The sequence below is a fragment of the Rattus rattus genome, chromosome 1 (genome assembly GCF_011064425.1).
Source record: "Rattus rattus isolate New Zealand chromosome 1, Rrattus_CSIRO_v1, whole genome shotgun sequence".
Classification (NCBI taxonomy): domain Eukaryota; kingdom Metazoa; phylum Chordata; class Mammalia; order Rodentia; family Muridae; genus Rattus; species Rattus rattus.
In genome coordinates this window covers 141,941,079-141,962,586 of record NC_046154.1, presented here as the reverse complement: position 1 = coordinate 141,962,586, position 21,508 = coordinate 141,941,079, and the positions used below count along the sequence as shown (strand labels likewise).

The 21,508-nt window shown below is 40.0% G+C and overlaps 1 protein-coding gene across 1 annotated transcript in view; it reads right to left on the bottom strand.

Annotated features, from left to right (window-relative positions):
- Nucleotides 1-21,508, bottom strand: part of St18 (ST18 C2H2C-type zinc finger transcription factor) — a 112,330-nt gene that overhangs the window by 39,119 nt on the left and 51,703 nt on the right. Inside the window, exons 5-9 of the mRNA XM_032906474.1 lie at nt 18,223-18,410; nt 11,869-12,654; nt 6,863-6,997; nt 5,182-5,272; nt 3,861-3,965 (exon numbers count right to left, since the gene is read on the bottom strand). Coding sequence (XP_032762365.1) covers nt 3,861-3,965; nt 5,182-5,272; nt 6,863-6,997; nt 11,869-12,654; nt 18,223-18,410 — 1,305 coding nt within the window. The remainder of the gene's footprint in view (nt 1-3,860; nt 3,966-5,181; nt 5,273-6,862; nt 6,998-11,868; nt 12,655-18,222; nt 18,411-21,508) is intronic.

Genomic DNA, 21,508 nt, shown 5'->3' with positions numbered 1-21,508 from the left:
CAAATTCAAATAATAATGTCCACCTATCTAGAAATGTATGGAAGGCACTAAAAGGAAACCTTTAGTATCAAGAGAAAAGTTAACTACACATGAGAGGACATAAGAAATAAATAAAGCCAGAACAGTAAATTCAAAGAGGAGAAAAATCCCCACATAACAAAATAATGGTGGTTAATAAACATTGCCTATTAATAACTCTCAGTATTGATGATGTCAATTCCCTACCCAATAAAAAGACACAGACTAATAGGTTGGGTTATAAAACAGGATTCATAGTCCTATCCGAGAAACATATCTTCAAAGAAAAACAAAACCTTAAGGTATTCCAAGGGAATAAAACCAAGAGGCACGGAGGTGTAGCTATTTTAATATCTTATAAAACAGATTAAAAGACAAAACTCAAGATCTAATCAGTAGATACAGGAAAGGACCTACTAATCAAAATAATTTAACCAGAGTATATTACAATTCTAAACATTTATGCATCAAACACAAGGGTACCCAAAGTCATAAAAGAAATCTACTCCCATGCACTGTCCCTCACACAGTAATAGTGGGTGACTTCAGTACTCCACGCTCACCAGTCAGTCTGATCATGCAGACAAAAGCTAAGCAAGGAAACAGTGGAGTTAATAAACATCATAAAACAAATTTACCTAACAGACACCTACAGACCATTTCACTCAAACACAAAAGAGTATACTTTCTTCTCAGCATCTCATGGATCTTTCTCCAAAATGACCACATATTATGGTATAAAGAAAATCTGAAAGGATATAAGAAAATTGAAATATCACCTTGTACCTGACTACCATGGATTAAAGCTGGATATTTACAACAACAGAAACAGCAAAAAGCATACAATTTCATGAAAATTAAACAACTTACTACTGAAGGAAAACTGGGTGAAGACAGAAATCCATAAGAAAATTAAAAATTTTATAATTGGATGAAAATAACAATATACCCAATCCTATGGGGCATAGTAATGACAATTCTAAGAGGCAAGTTCATATCACTAACTGTTTACATTAAAGAAAAGTTGGAGAGATTTCATATTACTTAGTGACACACCTGAGAGCTCTAGAAAAACACAAAGAAATAATACCCAGAAAGTGGAAATGGAAGAAGTAATCAAACTGAAATCAATAAAACAAAAATGACCAATCAGTATAAAGAATCAACAAAACAAGGAGGTGATTTGAAAGAAATCAGTAGGATTGATAAACCTTTAGTTAACTAAAAGAAAAAGAAAAAGATAAAAATTAATAAAATTAGAATAAAGGGAGACATTAGTAACAATGAAGAAATTCAATAAGAATGTACTTTAGAAGTTATACGCTAGCAAATTGTAAAACCTAAAAGAAATGAATTTCTTGATATATATGATCTATTAAAGTTAAGATGAAATAAACAATTTAAACACACTTATATCTCCTAGTGAAACAGAATCAGCAATTAAATATTTGACCCCTATCCATATTTCCCAACTTCCCGAAAACACCAGGGTCAGATAAGATTCAGTACAGAATTCTACCACACCTTCACAGAAAAATTAATGTCAATAATCCTCAAATCACTGTGCAAACTTGAAACTGACGGGACATTTTCCTTTTATTTTTAATAAAGTCACTATTATCATGTTACTAAAACCACAGAAAATCCCAACAAAAAGAAAATTACAAACCATATTATATTTATGAATATAAATACAAAAACTCTGAATAAAATATTTGCAAACCAAATTCAAGAACACCAAAAAATTATCTATTATGATCAAGTTGGCTTCATCCCAAAATTGTAGGATAGTTTGATGTAAGTAAACCAATCACAGAATCCAATACATGGAAACAGTGTCTCCCGGACACAACAGAACTGATGACACATAAATTCACAGAGAATGTGACAGGCATGCACACGACTGCATGAGTTCAAATACAAGTTCCCAGCATAGGGAAAGAGAAGCAGGCGAAGAGTCCCACCCCAATATAGATCTATTTGCAGTCGATTCTTACTGGGAAAGGAAAAATTATTTTTCTCTATTGGAACAGTATTGGTTATATCATCCACAGTCCATGACAAGCCCCGTGCCCAGGAGTAGTTGGTCAACACAGACCATGCTGTATGAGTGTATGCACAAGCACACATGTATGCTTCTTGTTTCATTTTGTTTTGTTTTGGTAGTTTTTTGTTTTATTGGTTTTTTTTTTGTTTATTTTGATTTTCACTGTTTTGTTTGTTTTTTAAAGTAGGGAGAGTAAGTAAGCATATGTATGAAGTTGGATAGAAAAGGACGTGGGGAGGGGAAATAATATGATCAAAAATAATATGCTCAAACTATGAAAAATTTGTTTTGATAAAGGAATAAGTGAGGGATGAGTAAATCTTATGCAAAGTTGGCTTACTTACACTGAAGTTGTAAAAATACTATAATCTAAAATGATAATTTCTAAATCCGTGAGTAAACAAGAAACTCAATTTTAGTTCTCCAGAAGCACACCTAGGGAGAATCAAGAGAGTATTCCAATACTAATGACAACTCCATGTTAAAATTTCTTATTGCTGCATATTTAGTAATTCGAGATTTTAACTTGACATGTTTTTCACTCATATGACTTGAATGCCAGTTTTAATTCTTTTAAGAGAATCTGTAGAAGAAAAATATCAAGGGACTCCATATTGTGTGTGCTTTTTTGTCAACTTAATACTGTCTGGAGTTAATTTGGGAGCAGGAACCTCACTGAGGGACAGCTCAGATCATACTGGCCTGTGGCTGTGTGAGCCACTGTCTTGGTTGGTGGTTGTCACAGGGCCCTTTCGGAGACAAGCTGACCTGGGTTGTGCAGCAAGGCTAGCTTAGCAGTCAGAGAGCGAGCCTGTAAGTAGTGTGGGCCTTGCTTTCTTCTTCCGTTCCCAATTGGATTTATTATTTTATTTTCTGTGTACATTTTTTCCTGCATGAATAGTGTGCTGGATCGCTGGAAAATGGAGCTATAAATGACTGTATATTGCCATGGGGGTGCTGGGAACTGACCCCCAGCCCACTGCAAGAACGGTCAATACCTCTAACCACTATGCCACAGTAGCCCATATCCCCAGCTTGAATTATTGCTTTGACTCACCTCCATTATAGATTGTGCTCTAGAAGTGTAAAAAACATATCCATTTCTCCCCCACTTTGCTTAGTCAGAGTGTTTTTATCACAAAACAGAAAGCAAACTAAACACCCCAGAAATGCTGACGTGCTTACTAGTTATAATTGCATTTTACTGGCTCATTAGCAACAGTTATTTGATAATTTTTCTCTATCCTCAAATAACATTTTACTACTTGCATAATGTTACAAAATGTACTTATCATTGCCTTAAATATCAATATTCGTTTTCTGTAAAATATTTTTCTAACTACTAGATATTCTGAGGAACTTGGGCACTCAGGGGCCTTGGGAGACTTTGTTAGCAGTGAACCTTTGATTAGGTTCATATGTGGACCTAAAGAGAGCACATAACATCACACACTTACACAAATGTCTCTGATTGAGTGTCTTCCAGGCAGAAAAGAAACTGGTCACACATAGGAGCCTACCTGGTATTAGTGAGTGAGAACTTTTGTCATACGTCATTCTTTTTGTTCCCCCATATTATGCTAGCCTTGTAAAGATATGGACTTCCAATATATCCCCTAGAGCGTTTGAATGATGCCATTATTCCCTAGCCCTGCAAATTGCCTGCCCACATCTATCTACTGGTGACAGAACATGACATGCAGACCACAGTGAAGTGACACACAAGAAACAGAGGCTCTTCTGGGTGGAATCCAACATGAACAGAGGTGGTCAGCCAAGTCCTGAAGGTTCATACCTGTGAGCCTGCTCAGGACCCTGCCCAGTCTGGGAAGAATCAAGTTGACTTTTGTCCTGGGTCATTGCCAACTTTTCAGCTGCAGCAATTGGACAACCAGAAAGACTGTTTCAAAAAAGAAGAGTTGGAGGACATGAGTGAGCGTGACAATGTGGTCTGCCTTGGCAGAGTCATGCAGCACCCTTGGCACACAGCAAATGTTAAGTCATATTAATAGTTCACTTAGCACCATTGTCATACAGAAGATCCCAAAGGGTTTCAAACTGCAGTGTCTATGTTTGTTCTCTAGCCCATCTCAGAGGTGACAAGTAGTGAATACATTTAAAGAAAAATCAAGATCTTACATAATTGGGAAATACCGAAAGGATTCTGAAACTCAGTACAGTAAGTACAGAGTGATCTCTATACACATTTGTCTGACTGCGTTAAGTTAGCACGATAATTCCATGGTTTATCTTAGAACTTTAGCAACATTTTAGAGGCTGAGTTTTATACGTCAGTCAAATTGAAAGCATAAATATGAAATCATTTTGGCAATCTTCTTATAAGCCAAACTGTAGCTCATAACTACACATTCCACACATAAAATAAAATGTACACATAAAAACCCCAGGGTTGGAGAGATGACTCTACGTTTAAAAACACTGGTTGTTGTTCTAGAGGACCTGGGTTTGATTCCCAGCCCCAACCTGGCAATTCATAACCATCTATAACTCTAGTTCTAGAAGCCCCCATACCCTCTCTGTGGGCATTGCACACATGTGGTTCAGAGACAAATATATACATATTTATACACATGTATGCAAAACACCTGTACACATTAAAATACATATTAAAAAGAAAAATTTTAAGTATCTATATACACAAACTGTATATTTATATGTAATCACACACAAATGTGCTTTATTTTAGTTTCAAAATTAATGAAACTGACACCCACTCCTTGCATGGTTTACAGTCAAAACACCTGTGAAGCCTTTCTAAAGGCTCCCTGTGTGGGTTCATGATAACTATTGAGAAATACAGATGCTGGCCTCTGATATCCACGTGTACCTGTGAGATATGGGGCCAGAAAGATGTGTCCTGTGTGTGTGGCTGTATGGACACAGAGCCTGAGCATCTTCAAGTACAACTGCTTCATTATTTTAGTTGATCGTTAATATAAAATTTCCTGAGATTAAGACTACTTATTAGCTATTTCAAGAGATAACACTTAATAGAGATACAACAGTTATCTCAACAGATGGCCTAATTATTTCATTCGTGGAAAGTTTCGCTTGAAGTTTTGCGATGTAAATGATCATCAAGTCATCAGAGTTACCTTCTGTGAGTGTTGCGATTGCTGTTCACATGTCCCCTTCCTGTGCATCCTGGGGTGGGACACTTGAGTACGTTCTCATGCATGGCAAGAACTAAGCACAGAATAGCATGTTAAAGGTAAGAACGAGACGTAACACACCATCAAACCTACTTTTCCTTTCTACATGCAAATGACATCAGGCAAGCATTCACCATGGGATATATTCATACTCAACTAAAGCCAGTGAGAACTTCAGGAATGAAACCCCAAAAGCTAGTTCATGTTTAAGTTGTTCTGATTGTCAGAGTGTTAACCCTAGATCCCTTCCCCAAATGCTTCTGCTCACATCCAACTGAGGAACAAGTCTTTGTAGTTCTGGCGCCACATGCATGCTAGGATAGACCCTGCTGTCCTCTGATCTCAACTGAGAAGCTCCTTACCCCGACCTTCCCTCCTAAGTACATTTCTACACAGCAGCGGAGAACTTTTTTCCACACAGTTCTTTCAATCCTTTCCCTATAATTTGGAGTTCTGTGCATGCAGCCTGTTTTATTTCTGAAGTGGTGATATTTTGCCTCTGTCCATCTACTATCCCTTACCAAGTGATTACTGGTAAGAGTGAGGTTGAATGAGGCATCAAATGGTCAGACTGAGCAACTGATAATGCTACTGGGTAGGGGAAAGCTAGTGACTTGCCAAGTCCTTATACCCAGCTGGGGATGTGGAGGTACCCCCCACTTTTACCCACGGGCTGGTCCAAGAACTGTCCCACTAAATACATGACAGATTATGTGACAAACCAGTGTTTTAAGCTTGTCCTTCCTTCATCTCTATGGCCCAGATCACTGAAGAACTATGGTGGGCATGAGGGAGGAGAGGCTGCTGCTGCTCTGGGAGGGTCAGATTGTAACAGGACATCTTGAGAAAATTGCAGGCAGGCTAGGTGGCCAGAGTGACATTCTTCCTCTGAATGGAGACTCGATGCTGACCTCAGGCTCGGAAGGACTATGCAGTCAAATTATATAGTAACACTGACTTATCTTCTCTACCTATCTTCTGACTTAGTGACCATGTAGTTGTCCTTCTCAGGGCCAGCCAAGTCACAAAGGGTGTGCAAGTTGTCCACAAGGTGTCCTCTTGAGACCCCAATCAACAACTTTGCAGTTCACGCCCCAGCTGCCTCATACTCTGGGGTACTCACCATTTGTATAATAATCTCAGAGTCAGGAATGAGAGGACTAGGGTCATCCCTATGCTACAAATAAACCTGGATTTGCTGAGCCTCACACAAAAGGGCACTAGGGCTCTTACACAGAGTCTTCCTGACTTTACCTCGTGGGTACCCTGTGTAATGATGAGATCCCTACTTCCTTAGAACTATTGGTAATGAACTATCTTTTCAATAGCAAATGTCTTTCAACTTAAATTACTATTCCTGAATTTTTCTAATGCACACAGCTAAGTTGTGCACAGGACAGGAAAAGAGAGGCAATCTCCATGTGTATGAGGCCAGATCTTGTCTCAAAATCAGAAAAACAACAACTAAAAACCCCTCACATTGTTACATGGAAATTGCTTGACCCATGGAGGTAAGATTATTTTTCCACCCTTAATTCTATCCAAAAGAGAGGGGCAGAGGACCTCCATGGGAGGCTGGACATCTGAATGAATAGGTGGGTCCTCAGGTTTAAGGAATACTCACTTTCCAGAGGAACTCGCACTTTGTGGGGGCACCCAGAAAGGCTGCGGTGGTGGGGGTAGAGCCCCGTTACGTGCCCTGTGCCGTCACAGCCAGGAATGGGGCACTTGGCCTCCCTCCTCTCAGGCCTTGGTGAATCTACAGAGAAATTGAATTGAGACACTCATATGCTGCTGCTTCCCCATCGTTCAATAGAGTGGCCTTGCGGGTGTCACTCATACTCTATTCAGTTCTGCCACCACAAACATTCTTCTTATGTTGCCTTGAATAAAACCCTCAACTAAGACCCGTGCAAGCAAAACACATTTTCAATTTTCTTGGATTCCTAAGCAAAGGCTGAGACAGGGCGAGGGACTGTTAAAATACAGAGATGGTTTTAGGTTGTTATGTCACATACTGTAGTTAAATTTTTATTATGAAACGTCACCTTGTGCCAGAAGGTGAACATTCTCCTGAAAAGAAGAAAAGCAAGAAAGGAGAATTTATTTAACCTCAAACCATCCTCTATTGAAAGAGTTTAGAAATGGCATATTTAAAATTACAAGACAAAGAGCCCACCATATTGGCAGAAGGCCTCTGTGGCTTTGTTCCTGAGGGTCCCTGGCAGCAGGTGAAGGTGGGAGTGGACTAGCTACTCACATAAAAGTTGAGCTTGGTTCCTGCAAAGCAGCTGATGGGGGTGGGGTGGCAGTCAGGAGGCTGATGTGGGGTGGGGAAGACATGCTTCATGACCAAGCGCTAGAAAAGAATTTTTTTTCCTCTTGGGTATATGAGGTGACCATGATGGGAAGCTGTGGGCACTGCTACAGAAACTCAGAGTGAGGTGATAAGAGCAGCTATTGGGGGAAATATTCTAGTAGAGTATCTGAGGAGAGGGAAGTATCGAGAGTGGGGCTTCCTAGCCATCTGAGGACTCAGTGCTTGTGAGGGTGGGGCTCTCAGGCAGTGCCAGTTCCATGAGATAAAAATTCAAGATGGGAGAGCTGAAGATACTAGAAGTTTGAGTTCCTGGTATGTATGATTGAGGATGAGAGAGGCTTATAAATGTGTAACATGAATGATATAGAATAGAATGGCACTAACACATGGATCGGTATAGACATGCACATACACGTGCATATGTATATACATATGCCTGTGCAAATGCATGTGCATATATGCACATAATCACATGCACGTGTGTGTACACATACATAGACACACATTCACATGCATGTCAACACTTCGTTTAAGCTCTGCCCCAGTTACCTGGGAACAACCAGGTACACCTGACACTATAAAAGGGGCTACTTGCCCCTCCCCTCTCTTGATTTCTTGCTCATGCTCTGGCCTTCTGGCTCCCACTCTCTCCCCATTCACTTCCCCCTTCCCCTTCACATGCTCTGGCCAGCCTCTACTTCTCTACTCTCTGTCTCTCTGTCTCTCTCTGTGTCTACTACCCTCTTGACTCTCCTCCCCATGCCCTGAATAAATTCTATTCTATTCTGTAATTTCATGTGGCTGGTCCCTCAGGCAGAAGGGGTGCCTCAGCATGGGCCTGCTGAGGCACCCCCTCCCCTATACCTGATTACACCTCCATATCCCCCTCCCTCTTTATCTTTTTATAAACACTTCAATACATGCACATATGTACACATGTATACACATACATGCACACATGAACATCTACATAACACATACATATGGCCAATATGGTAACTAAACGTGACACAGGAATGCAGTGTTATGGCCCAAACTGCCCTAACATGTGCTCAGTATGTGCTCTTTGGGAGACACTGTGTTTCTGGTTGTCAGCAAAGGAGAAGGAGTATGTGAGTCCTCAGAGGAAGAAGCAACACAGCCTTCAGAAGGGATATGGACTCTCAACATGGATCAACAAGAATACCGAGCACCCTCGAAGCCAATGATGACAATGAGTAATCTGCATGACCCCGCTCACAAGGCTGCTGCCCTGGAGTAGGGATAAAACACTGTCACGTGGGGGACGGGGAGTCCACATCCTGCTCTAAAGGTTCCTGCTCTAAAGGAACCACCCAGAGCAGGCCACTGACTTAGGATATGTCAGACATCTCCATGGCACTACACTGCATGAGCAGACGTGTCTCTGTGATACCAAGTCACTCCAGTTGTTGGATTACGAGCAGTCCTAGACAGATGGGGCACAGCAGGCTGTGTGTAATCCAATTACATGGGGGCATGGTTTCTGCAAAGAAGGAGGGGCTGAGGAGCCTCCAAGTTGTATCGAGCACTGACAGTTCAGGACCAGTCAGGAGGTTGAAAGATAACTGCTGCAAAGATAGGGATGCCCCTGGAACAGCATGGTTAGCTAAAGGAAAGATTTAACTAAAACAACTGTATGTGGGGGAATGTTCTTTTCTGTACTCTGTAAGAGAAAAAAAAGTATATTAAGATTGTGATGTTCTATGACTGTGTAGATACAGGTTTTACTTAATGAAAATATATTCCTGAATTTTAAGTCCATTTTGGGCATGTAAAACACACATGACACTGATCAAAATCCTTGAAGTTTGGTCGAAGTAAACCAAGTTGGAGTGAGGGGCTTGATGGTATTGTAAAGAGCCACTCTCAGAGAGAAGACTACAGTGTCTGTTTTGATGTGCTTCCTCTCTTGGATCTTGTCCACGTGACACCACATTTCTAAGCACTGACAGGGTTGGCGCTGAGCACTTCCTCTCCTCAGCACACTGTGTGTCTGAGGGAAGCCAGAAAGGGTGTTGGAGATAACAGGGCTGGCACCTGCCCAGGTGGAGCCCACTGACAGTCCACCATGCACCTTTGTCTGCAGCTCTCTCCTGGGCCTCCCAAAACAAAGCTGCAGATGAAATGCTCAGGAGGGCAGAACCTGTTTGCATGATAAGAAACCAGAGCACAGGCTCAGGGCAGCTTCACAGACGCCTCTTCTTTCATTTTCTTTGTATAGCACTACACAATGAGGGGACTTCATACCCCGGGGCTACTGTGTCCTGGTTTGCCTGGGACCATCCTCCTTCACACCAGGCAGACTTGCCCCATTGTTCCTATTGCTCCTCTTACTTGACAAGTGCCCCAGATGGGTAGCACAGTGCTTACACTGCAGCCTCATCTCCGACTGTTCAGTGACAGAGTTAACAAACTTGCCGCAGTGCTGCTAGCTCCTCTACAGAGTCTGGTAGAACAGCATGCTAAGATCTTAATGTCCTGTCCCTAACAGGGGAGCCCACGACTAAGGCATCTCCCAAATGAGAGGAGCATCTTAGGCAAGATAGCAAACTATGCTCTGATTGGTCACCTGCCAATACAGATGCAGGTCAAAGGACAATGCCCCCAGACTTTCAGTTCTAGGAGCATTGAAGAGTGTGTGTGTGTGAATGCAGAGTGGGAACTCTGCAGGTCTCGACACCTATGCACACATAGCAACATGGATCACACCTTCCATATCTTCCTCAGCTGAGCCTGGACTTTGAACTCTAAAGCAATGCCAGGCCTGTGCCATAGGACATCCTATTCATTCTTCCATTCCCTCCAGTAGTGCACCAAGCCACTAAATTGCCAAGGGTTGCTATACACACCCTCTCTGAAAACATAGATGATTTTTGAAACCCTATAAAATAACCAAAAGATCATTCAGCACTTAAAGTTAAAATAAAGCTTCTACAAACATGGAGTAACACTTCCTGTAAAACATCATCTATAGTACGCTGAAACATTATTTTGTATGTGATTTAAAAATAAAAAATATTGAAGCCTAAATTGGTGCATGCTCTTCAGATTTCTAGGATGTTCAGTGGGGTGGAAATATAGAGCTTAAAACCAATAAAATACGGCTTAGAGTGAATGTCATCTTTTTTTTTCAGATTTTGTAATTTATCTTTTAAAAAAGGTAAGTAAGGAAAAAATCAACAAACTATGTACTGATAGAAGTGTACAGAGCTATGAACTAAGTCCATAAACAGTGTCTCTAGCCGCACATTTGTTCCCACTCGAACCCCTGAAGGACGTCCAGCAGCAGCAGCAGCAGCCTTCACCATACTTAGTCTATTTCCTCAGAGTTGCAAGGCAGTATTTCCTAAATGGAAGGTAAGTATCGACATGAACTTAAAATTACCAAAAATTCACTGTGGATCGCTTTCCCCAATCAGAACTTCTAATGAAGCAAATGCCAGTCCTCGAAGCCACCAAGACCTTTGACCATAGCATTCCCTTATATCTTTCCCTGATTCTGTGGTTATTAGATTCTAGGATGTCCAACAATCTCCAGAAAATTTTGCTGAACCAAAAAGCAATCTTTGGGGGTTTGAATCTGACTGGACCCTGAACTTACTCATGGTATACATGTTTTATGGGCACCAGTGGACTATTGGGAACATCACTCACCAACAGTGTAGGCTTTGCGCATGAGAACAGGCACAGGCCTCCATCAGGGAAGATGCATCACTTCCCTGATGCTGGTAGAGCAATCTAAGGTCTTTTCCAAGCACATTCTCTCTGTAAGTCTAAGTCTGATCCAGGTATCTGCGGGCTCCTACTGGTAAGCTAGGAAAAATATCAGCTTACAAGTCTATTAATCCCCAGTTTTATCCTAAAAGACTCATCACATCCTACCTGCCTTACAAGTGATTGATGACTATTTATGAAGCTTTCAAGCAACTCCATAAGCCTAGAACAAGGGGTAGAGTGATTTGTCTAATAAAATATGTCAAAATCATGTAAAAATGTCCTGTCAAGTACAGTTAAAAGGCACGATGTGATTCTAAAGAGCTAACTTAGTGAGAAAATCAGATGTGATATATGTCTCTCAGGTGTTAAGATACCATAGCATCCACAGACCTTGAGCTGATAGCAACCAAAAGAGTGGCTGCAAAGGAAGGAATGGTCTGTCTCACGATTATGAATTTATTTTTAAAATACATTAAGTTGTCAAAAGGCTAATCTAGAAAGAATAAGCACATTTAATACTTTCAAACTCTAAATCAACTTTCTTCCCGTGATGAATATAGCAATGTGCTTACGTTTACTATTAAAGATTTGCCTTCCACTGGCATCAGTAACCTTGGGTTGCCTCCGTTCCCTTGCCAGGTGGTCCAGGAGAAATCGGTCCAGCTCTTTGTAGGTGTGATGGAAGACAGAACCCCGTTCAGCCTGTAGAGCAATAGCCTGTTCCAGCAAACTCAGGTTCCCCTTCGCTTTCTCCACCTCAGCAGACTCTGCTGTTACTGTGGCCAGGCTCTCACTCTCTTCAACCTCTGGGAAGGAAGGCTGGACTTTCACAGCCAAGGGTTCCATGTGAGAGTTCTGTGGGTCTCTCCCATTGGTGTCAGAATCACACCTGTTCTCACAAGGGATAAACTTGTCATCTTCTGCTTTTATCTCAGGAACTTCCAGCAGGTCCTTTCTAGTGTATGTCAGCTTGCGTTTGGGGCCTTTGTGAGTGTCAGTGTCTTGTGAAGAGTTGGAGCCACTGCCCCACCCATTCTCTGTACTGTCAGAGTCACTTTCACTGTCACCAGAAGAGCAGAAAGGTGGCTGGGAATGGGGGACTTTGTCTCTTCCATCATCAGAATGAACCATAAAGCACTCATCTGCTTCATCACACTCTGCTTTTAGAGACTGGATGCCGTTGCCATTTAAGCTCTCACCTACGGTCTGCACAGACTCACTTTCTTCAAATTTACCTAAATGCATCAGAGATTTGACCATGAGCTCTGGATAACACGCGTATTGGTCTTCCTTGGGGAGTGAGCTTTCTTGTGCAGGTAAATGAAGAGTCTTATCCATGGGTTTTACCACGATTTCATCTACGAAAAAAGAAAACAAACATTGAAAAAAAAACAACAAAAATATTTAAAGAGCCTGGGCATAGTGGCAGGGGCCTATAATCCTAATACTTAGGAAAGAGAGGCAAGAGGCTATCAAGCTAAAGGGTAGTCTAGACCTCAAGTGAGTCCTATCTCTAAAAAGTAGATCACCAAAAATATTTTAAGGAGCTCAAATAACTAGTCACATACATGTACTCACAAATACATATGCTTACATGTGTAAGTACATGGATACTGCTATACCTACAAAATATGCATAATGTATAGTGTCTATTCATTTTAAAAACATCAATGAGAAAAAATAAATACTGTGGAATAAAATAAGCTTAGTGCTTCTGTAATCTTCTGTAAATGAAGAGCTGAGTCCTTTTAGTATATTGTCCTGACAGAAATTGGTACTTTGACAACATAGTCCCACAATGAGCTTCCTGCTGTTATACCCTCTTACATTCCTACACCTTATCAACCAGAAGGAACTTGAATATGCATGCTATAAACTGTCTGGATCATCGCATTGTATCTTTAAAGAATATCTGAATTAAATTCTCCGTGGAGAGTGTTCTCAGCCTTTATGCAATGTTAACTAAGACACAAACAGCTCTACACAGAGACCCTGGCTGAGGGGCTCTGAAGCTCTCAAGTCTTCCTGCTTACTTACTCTTCTGTGTCACATTACAATGCTGTATTCAGGGGAACACAAATGGGATAACTGCCAGGCTAGGTATTTTAAATAGTAATGCCTTTCTTGTCTTATATGTACAGGTATTTGTGTTATAAAGTAAAGAACATGAAGGGTACAGGTGGTTTGAGGATGTCAAATGTTAACAACCTGGGTACTGTGACCAAGAGCAGACCTGTAAGTGCCTAGGCCAGTCCAAGGTAGCTGTCAGGACTACTCCTTTACTTGTCTTGTTGTATGTATATGTGTATGTATGCATATATGTATTTATGTATGTGCATATATATGTATGGTCAGTTCACTAAAGCTACCCGAGTGCAAACTATCCATCTGAGCATGTGGATTCTTAGTGTACACCGGGCTGTGAAATCTACCAGACAGCCCAGCAAGAGTCTTCAGACACCAACCAGAGCAAGAAAAAATCAAACAAAAAGACAACCATTTCTGCACTTCAAAGGCAAGTGGGGATGGGAAGCTGGGATGAGAAACCTCCTTGCAGACTGCTAAAGACACCAAGTGAAGTGCATTCTTTGTTAATAAACATCTTCGGAAGGAAAGAAAGTACAGCATTCACCATGAAGCTGTGGCAGAGGGTGTCTGCCTGGGAGACAATGTGCATTTTTTTTGTCTCATTCAATTTTTTTTATAAACATTGTCTCTGACAAGGACACTCAAAAATACATCTCCATCATCTTCCTTTCTGGTAATTATCTCCCTAAATCAACACTGGACTGCCAGGATCAAGTAAATATTGCCATAGTAACTAAAAGCATTTTTGGATGCGGAGAAGAATTCAGTCACAACACTGGTCCCTGTAAATAATGCTGATTATAGGGTGCAGTCTTTTGTTGGGATCTATTCAACACAAACTGAAAAATTTAACATTTCAGTTCCTAGAAGAGAGGCTGGATAAACAAGCACATAACGTTGATAGGATGGGCCTATCCTCTACTGAATCTGTATCGGAGCAACTCCAGCTTTAAATAATATATTAAACATAGTCTAAAATGCAAATGAAGTTTTTCTCAATATCACAGTTGGCTATTAAGAGAAAGTGTAAAGGGTTATGATAATTTTAAAGTATTATGAACCACAGAAAACAAATAAAAAGCATTTTCAGTGAATATGCTCAATTCATTGAACTATTCTCTCACTCCACTTAACTACCCACATGTGTACAATAATGATTTATAGACATTATACCTAATTATGCATATTTGGGCTGTGTTAGAGTGCTAACAAAAGCTCTAGAAAGCAACAATTACCTCTGTTGCTTAGCTACATAGTTTAAAATATTCCTATTAAGTGCAGATCACCCGAGAGGCGGGGAGACAAACTCGCACATGTGCACGACAATGCACTTCACTGAGTGACTGCCAACTGCTTGCATTTTGGGTCATTTCCAGTTTACATCATTGTTTGGTTCAACTGTTTGTTATATGCTAAGAGAAAATATTTATTAATTATTCTTCAGAAGAGAGAAGCCTCACTGGTAGTGGTGCTTACATGTGTCACACACATTGGTTTCTAGGGATAGGGATAAGCCACAAACCAACTTTCCTTGTTCTGAAAACCCCTTCCAGCTTTTACTGTGGGCATGAGAAAAACCTCTAAGTTAGCATTTAAACATGACAGATCTGTGACAAGGTGCTGGCTTCTCCCAGATCTGCTACGGTCCCCTTGTTTAGTCTGCAGTATTATTTTCCTGAGAAGTAGTATGGTCTGTCACAGAGGGTTGAAGCTTAAGCTCTGTTGCTAGTGTCTATGCTTGCTGGTCAGGTTGTTTGGCCTGCCTGAGCCTGAGGTCTCTATTTGCAGCTGGAGACAGCAGCACAGGTTTTGGAGCCACTACAGAGATCACAGGAACATACAACAGGCACTCAGTAAGGATGGCTTCCCTTCCCTTCCTCAGATGCTATTTTCAAAGGCTCTAACATCAGGGGACTAGCAGGCTCTTCAACATGAATAAGATTGGCCTGCTTTCATCACTAAAAGTCCTTCCTAGAAACTTCAGAGGTCACAGAAAGGAAGGCTCTACAAGGTGACTATATAAGCCATTGAGGACTGCATCACAGACCAGCATCTGCCCCTCTAAGCTAGAAGCTAACATGTGAGGTCTAGAGAACATGACTGCCACTGGCTAGGCAGCATCTGCTTGCATGATCCTAGTCACCTCTTGGTCTGAAGTACCAGAGGATGAGGATGGGCCAATGAATAGATGATCCAGCAACCATTCCTAGGACAATGAACTGAGGTATATATAGCACAGTGCTCCATTCTCTATTTTGCAATCTATAAGTTGCTTCCTAGTCCATCTCCTAGTCAATCTCCTGCAGTTCCAGGTCTCTCATGACTTGCTCAAGACCACACAGCTATTCAGTAGAGGGCTGAGACCAAACCAAGGGCCATATGACTTAGTTTGTGTCTTTGTTTCTATTACATACTACAAGTATCCTGAAGCCTAGAAATGCCTTAAGAGATGGCTCATGTAACACAGCCATTCTTAGGAAAAAGTATTACCCACACTAGTCACCACATGCAGGTTTTGTGAGTCAGGTTAGAGTGTGGGGTACAGCCATAAAGAAGAACAAAACACTTCCAGGATGCAATAGCCTTAGCATTCATGAGTATTTTATCCTCTCAGTATCTGAGCTGTACACGGAAGCCTCAACTAGACACACTCCTGTTAGGGCAAAGACCTGGGGTGTCTGGAGGCAAGGAGCATTGCAATTTGGTGTCTGCTGTTGCAACTGAGCTTGGCTCCCTTCCTTCTCTGTTTAAAATTCCTCAAAAGCCAAAGGCAAGTTAAAATCTTTTCTCTGTTGACCTGGGGTAAGAGCATTTATGATCGGTCATATTTAGAACCTGAAACTTCATTTGGACCTTGCGAAAGCTCTTCTCAGCATGCATTCTGAAGGGAGGATGGGAAAGGAGGACTAAGCTTACAGAGCGGTTAACTAAGAGTTATTTCACTTGTTTTTTCAGACTGTCTATTAAGTACTTTCTTCTCCCCAAGTCTGCAAACTGTGCTACTTTCAAATTTAACTCTCTTTAGTCTCTAATGATTTCATCTATAACACTAAGACCAGGCTTCTACATACTATGTGACACTGCATAATGGACTAAATGATATCACTTACGTGTCTGAAATATATAAAGAGTTGAAAATTAATAGTCAACATGATAATTTCAGCATCATTATCAGTAGTAGTTTTAATATTAATGTAACCATTAGCCTTCGTAAGCCTACAAACATGTCTATAAGTACTTGTGACTGAACAGTTTACTGAATACATTTGAACAATATATGCACTTAACTGATACGAAGTATTTATGATAATCAAAGAAGGTGTGAGATCTGCAAACATCTTTGGTTTCATGGATGGCACTAAGAACTTCCTCTAAAATCAGATTGTATCTGTTGTGTCCATGATTCAACCCATACAAGTGGCCAGATCAAGGAAATTTTAAAAAGTTAAAGATGATTATAATTTAAATATGAACCCTGAGGCTTAAAATCATATACAAAAAAAAAGATAAAAAATGTTCTTAGCCATGTACCAATCAGAATACATTGTTTTGACCATGGACTCTTCAATATTTATCCAAGATGAAGAAGATTCTGTGACCTTAAAGTTATCCTCAGTCCACATCGTTTTATATCTTTTTTTTTTTCAGAGCTGGGGACTGAACCCAGGGCCTTGTGCTTGCTAGGCAAGCGCTCTACCACTGAGCTAAATCCCTAACCCCCGTTTTATATCTTAAAAATAATATCCAGTGTTATTTCTAGTATTCTATTTGTAAAAATATGATCTGCAAATATACCTTTTGTTTATGTTTTTGAATAAATCACATATTATTGTTATTATATGTTGCTTACCCAAACACATTCAGTAAAAGTATATATTTAATAGGACAAGTGCATGTCGAATTCAAATTTCTATTAGTCAAGCCTTATACTTTAAAGGTTTGATAGGTTTTTGAGAATTTTTGCAGTTTGACACCTTAATCTCATGCACGAATCAATGACACTTCAACTCCTGGATGCAAGTGATGGCCAGCAACTGAGAATTGAGAATGAACTCTAAGCCATTGAAGTTGTAGCTACATTTCACTCCTCCCAAACAGAATGCCTGAAGAGTGTGCAGAGGATTGAACTAATGTGTTATAAAGATAAGTTTAAATTACTTATTGTAGAAATATAGGCACAGGGTTACCTTTTAATCTTGTTCTCCCATTAAATCAGCCTCAAGTATAACAGCTTTACGTCACCTCTACAATCGATGGCACTAAGTATTATTTGAAGTATATAAAAATATGAAGGTCCTACAATACCTACACTGAGTCATGTTATTAATATAATATTTTGGGGCTAAATAATATTAAACATATTGATAAAAATTATGTATTACTGTTTTAGTTGTATGCATAGATAGTAAATGTGTGTGTGTGTGTGTGTGTGTGTGTATGTGTGTGTGTACATATCATTTGTGAACATTACATTGGCCTTTATCATTGAAGAGTTATCTTAAAGCTTAAATCCATCCTGTAGTTTGAAGCATTCTTTTGGAATTAGGCATTTACTCAGACAGACAGTTTTAAGGCTACTTCCTACACAAAGAAGCATAACTTCATCATGATTTGAAGTGAGTCCAGGACACATTCAGGCTGAAACTAAAGACCCTAAATAGAATCTGATTAAAATAAATGGAGCCTTAATAAGTGAACATTGACTGAAACAATTGTTGGGTTTTTGTTTCCAAATCCCAAATATAGTTTAACAGCGATATGAACTGTGTCTTCTTCATGTACTAAGAATGACGTTTGGTGACAGGAGTATATAAAGCTTGGGCCATGCCTTTTGCTACCTGCAGTGGAGTGGTCATTCGTTTCTAGGCCATCATCCTCATTCCTGTTGTCTGGGTTTTCCTTGCAGTCCATGTCTGGGCTGTAGTGCCGGGGTTTCATTAACAGAGATTTCCTCTTGTTAACTGGCACTCCCAATGCCTGCTCTTCAGCTCTCCTCTTCTTCGCCATAGAGCAATCATATGCAACCCTGGGGCGAGCAGAGCAGGGCAGGTAAGAACATGTAAAATAGCATTCATTGCTGCTAGGCATTTGATTTTCACCAAGTATAACTCAAGGCACCTGGAACGTTGGGTCTTAGAGTGTTGGGTTTATAATTAATGCTAGCAGTCTCTCTCAAAATTCTACTTTACAGTCCGTCAGAAGTATTTAAAAACTCACTGTTACTCTTGAGTAACATATGCCAATCTCTGCTTCACTTCACTACATTCTAGGAGGTGAAACAAGACTTAAACCAGTTTGCAAACCTCCAGAAACAGATAATGTGAAAATTATACCACCACGTACAATGAATATGCCAGAACAGCAAAACTAGATTCTCCAATAGTGCTATGACACCAAAGTTACCTTTCCCATGCTGGTGCCTCAGATTTGAGGCATCGCAGGTCTTATGCACTGATTTGACTGAAAGAGTCACCAAGCTACAGAACAAGCTATGGACATTCAACCCATCTCCAGTGACACAAAAAAGTGAAAAGTTGTCACACATCAATGTGCCTTTGGATTTTTCACCCATTTGGCACACATAACAAATAAAAGGCTCAAATATAACATTGGATTTCACAAAACACGGCCAACATCCTAGCCTTACTTTTGTTCTCACACGGCTCCATTTGGAAATGCTCCTAAGGGAGGCTCTTTCAAAACAGATTTCCTACATTCACCTCACTCACAATTAATGGAGATTTACTGTGTGAAGTTAAGAGAAACACTCTCCTGGCAAGATCTGTGAAGATCATAGCATTTCAATAGTGACTCTATGACAGATATTTGTTAAATGCTCTTTGAAGATAAATGAATGAGCTTCACATGAAAAAAGTCCAAGAGAGAAAATCCTGGAAGCAGAGAAACAATTTATTGACTCCAGCTCAAAAAAACAAACCAAAAACAATTCTTAGTAATAGCAGCAACTGGTCAGAAGGTCTCCCCTGAACACCAAGCAAAAATGGTGACATGTTCAAGAAATCTAGTCTGTAAAGTCAGATGCACGTTCTTAAATGTTTACAATGTAGTTGCAAAAACTTCCAAGGGAAGAAACGGGAAAAAGAACCTAGAAAGATCTTAAACCATCTTCCTTTTAGAAAAGGAAGGATCTTCCTAAATGAACTTCCTTTTTAATTAAAGTTTAAAAATCTCTTAAAAGGTGGAAACTAGAGAACTAAATATTATTGAAATAGGAAGAAATGAGTGAACTTTCCAAACTAAACTAATGAGTTCTTATAGATTCGAACCTAGGTATAAACACATAAAGAAAATGCAGGAAAGATGACTGAATGGCACTAATAGCCTCAGACCCCTGGGTAAGAGGATCACAGAAGGTAGAGAACTTAGAGAACTATGTGGATTGAAGTTGCTGATCTGAGAAGAAAGTACAAGTTTGCATACCATGCTGATGTAAAGAGAATGGGCACCAGCCTACAAAACTGCTTGTGCACCCACCCACGTCCTAATACAGAACTCATTTTTGAGGGACAGGTCAAAGACATGAAGACAAGGTAAGAGATAATGCGTGAAGAGAGTTCAAGAAAACTCAACATTCCAAAATCAAATGAGCATCCATAGCCCTGTCCCAGAAAAATCTCAGAAAATATTCATGTCAAGTTATTCAGTCCTTCTCAGGATCCAGGACAATTTGTAGAAAGTAGGAGAGCCTCTTAGACCATTCAGATATTAAAGTCAGAGACAGAAAATAGATTTTAAAAATTGGAGTGATTTAAACTGGTATTGGGAAAGAAGCAAATAAAAATATTAAAATGAAGATCTAATGGCCTCGTCATTTAATTCTTCTGCAGAAATACTCAGAAGTAGGACTGGTGAGGCAATCATAGCTCTATTTTTGAAGAATTGTATTATTGATTTGAATGTCGAATGTGTAGCACTAATTACAATGGCTAGTATGTAGAAACACTTCAACCTCCATGGGCAGATAAATGGACAATCTATGTATGTACACCAAGTACAACTAAACTTTAAACAAGAAAGAAATATTGTCATATTTATCATATGGCTAAACCTTGAAGATATTATATTATGCAAAATAAGTCATAGATACACTGAGTAAATGTGTATAATTCCTTTACAAAAGCAAGTAACACAAGAGCATTAAACTCATAGAATTAAAGAATAGCAGTGGTCTTGAATGACCATGAAGTTATTCCCCATTAGCTAACTTTTATAGTGTCAAAATAGTTTATGTTACTTTCTGGGGGAGAAAAGGCATATAGTCCTGGCAAGACAAGACATGCCTAATGTTGCAATACTAGCGTGAATGTTATAGGAACAACTAACCACTTTCTGTTTAGATATGGGGTCTGGCCCACAGGGGAAATTTCATGCCTGATAATATAAATTTGGTCAAAAATCTCATGATTGGGGAGATCAAAGGTCCTAGTGTGTAAACTATTGTTGTTATACCAAATAGTTATGCCGTCAAACTGCCTTCTAAATATTTGATTACACCCATAGATTCATATTGTACTCAACCTTGGTCAGGTTATAAGTAACTTGAGGAGCTCAGCTGTGGCTGAATCATTATTAACCTCACATACCCAAGGTCTAGGGAGCATCACTGAAGAATGAATGAATCAAATGTGAGAGTTGATGAATGAGGAGGAGAGCTGTGAAATTTTGACTTCTAGATAGGGCATGGCTGTTGTACACATCACCTCATAGCAGTTATGGTTACTTGCACAAACCTGCACAATACGAAGCCAGCCAAAATTCCAATTTGAGTGTGGGTGGGTACCACAGGCATTTTACCTCATAGGACCAGCCATTAGCAACTAAGGGCTCCTAAGGAAGGGTCACTCTCCTTTAGGGACATGGCTACTAGTAGGTAGTCCATGCCATAGTGCATGCGTGGCCCCACTCATACACATTTGGCAACCACTAATTGGACTTCATGTCATTAATAACAACAAAAATGTGAGGACTTGAAGTTGGGAGCACTGGAACTGGTAGATGTGTGTGATAAAATGCCATTACATAAAATGTATGAAAAGTTCAAAGAGTAAATAAGAAAAAATTGTTTCTTTTATGCTGAAAAAAGAGTGGCAGATTATTAATAAA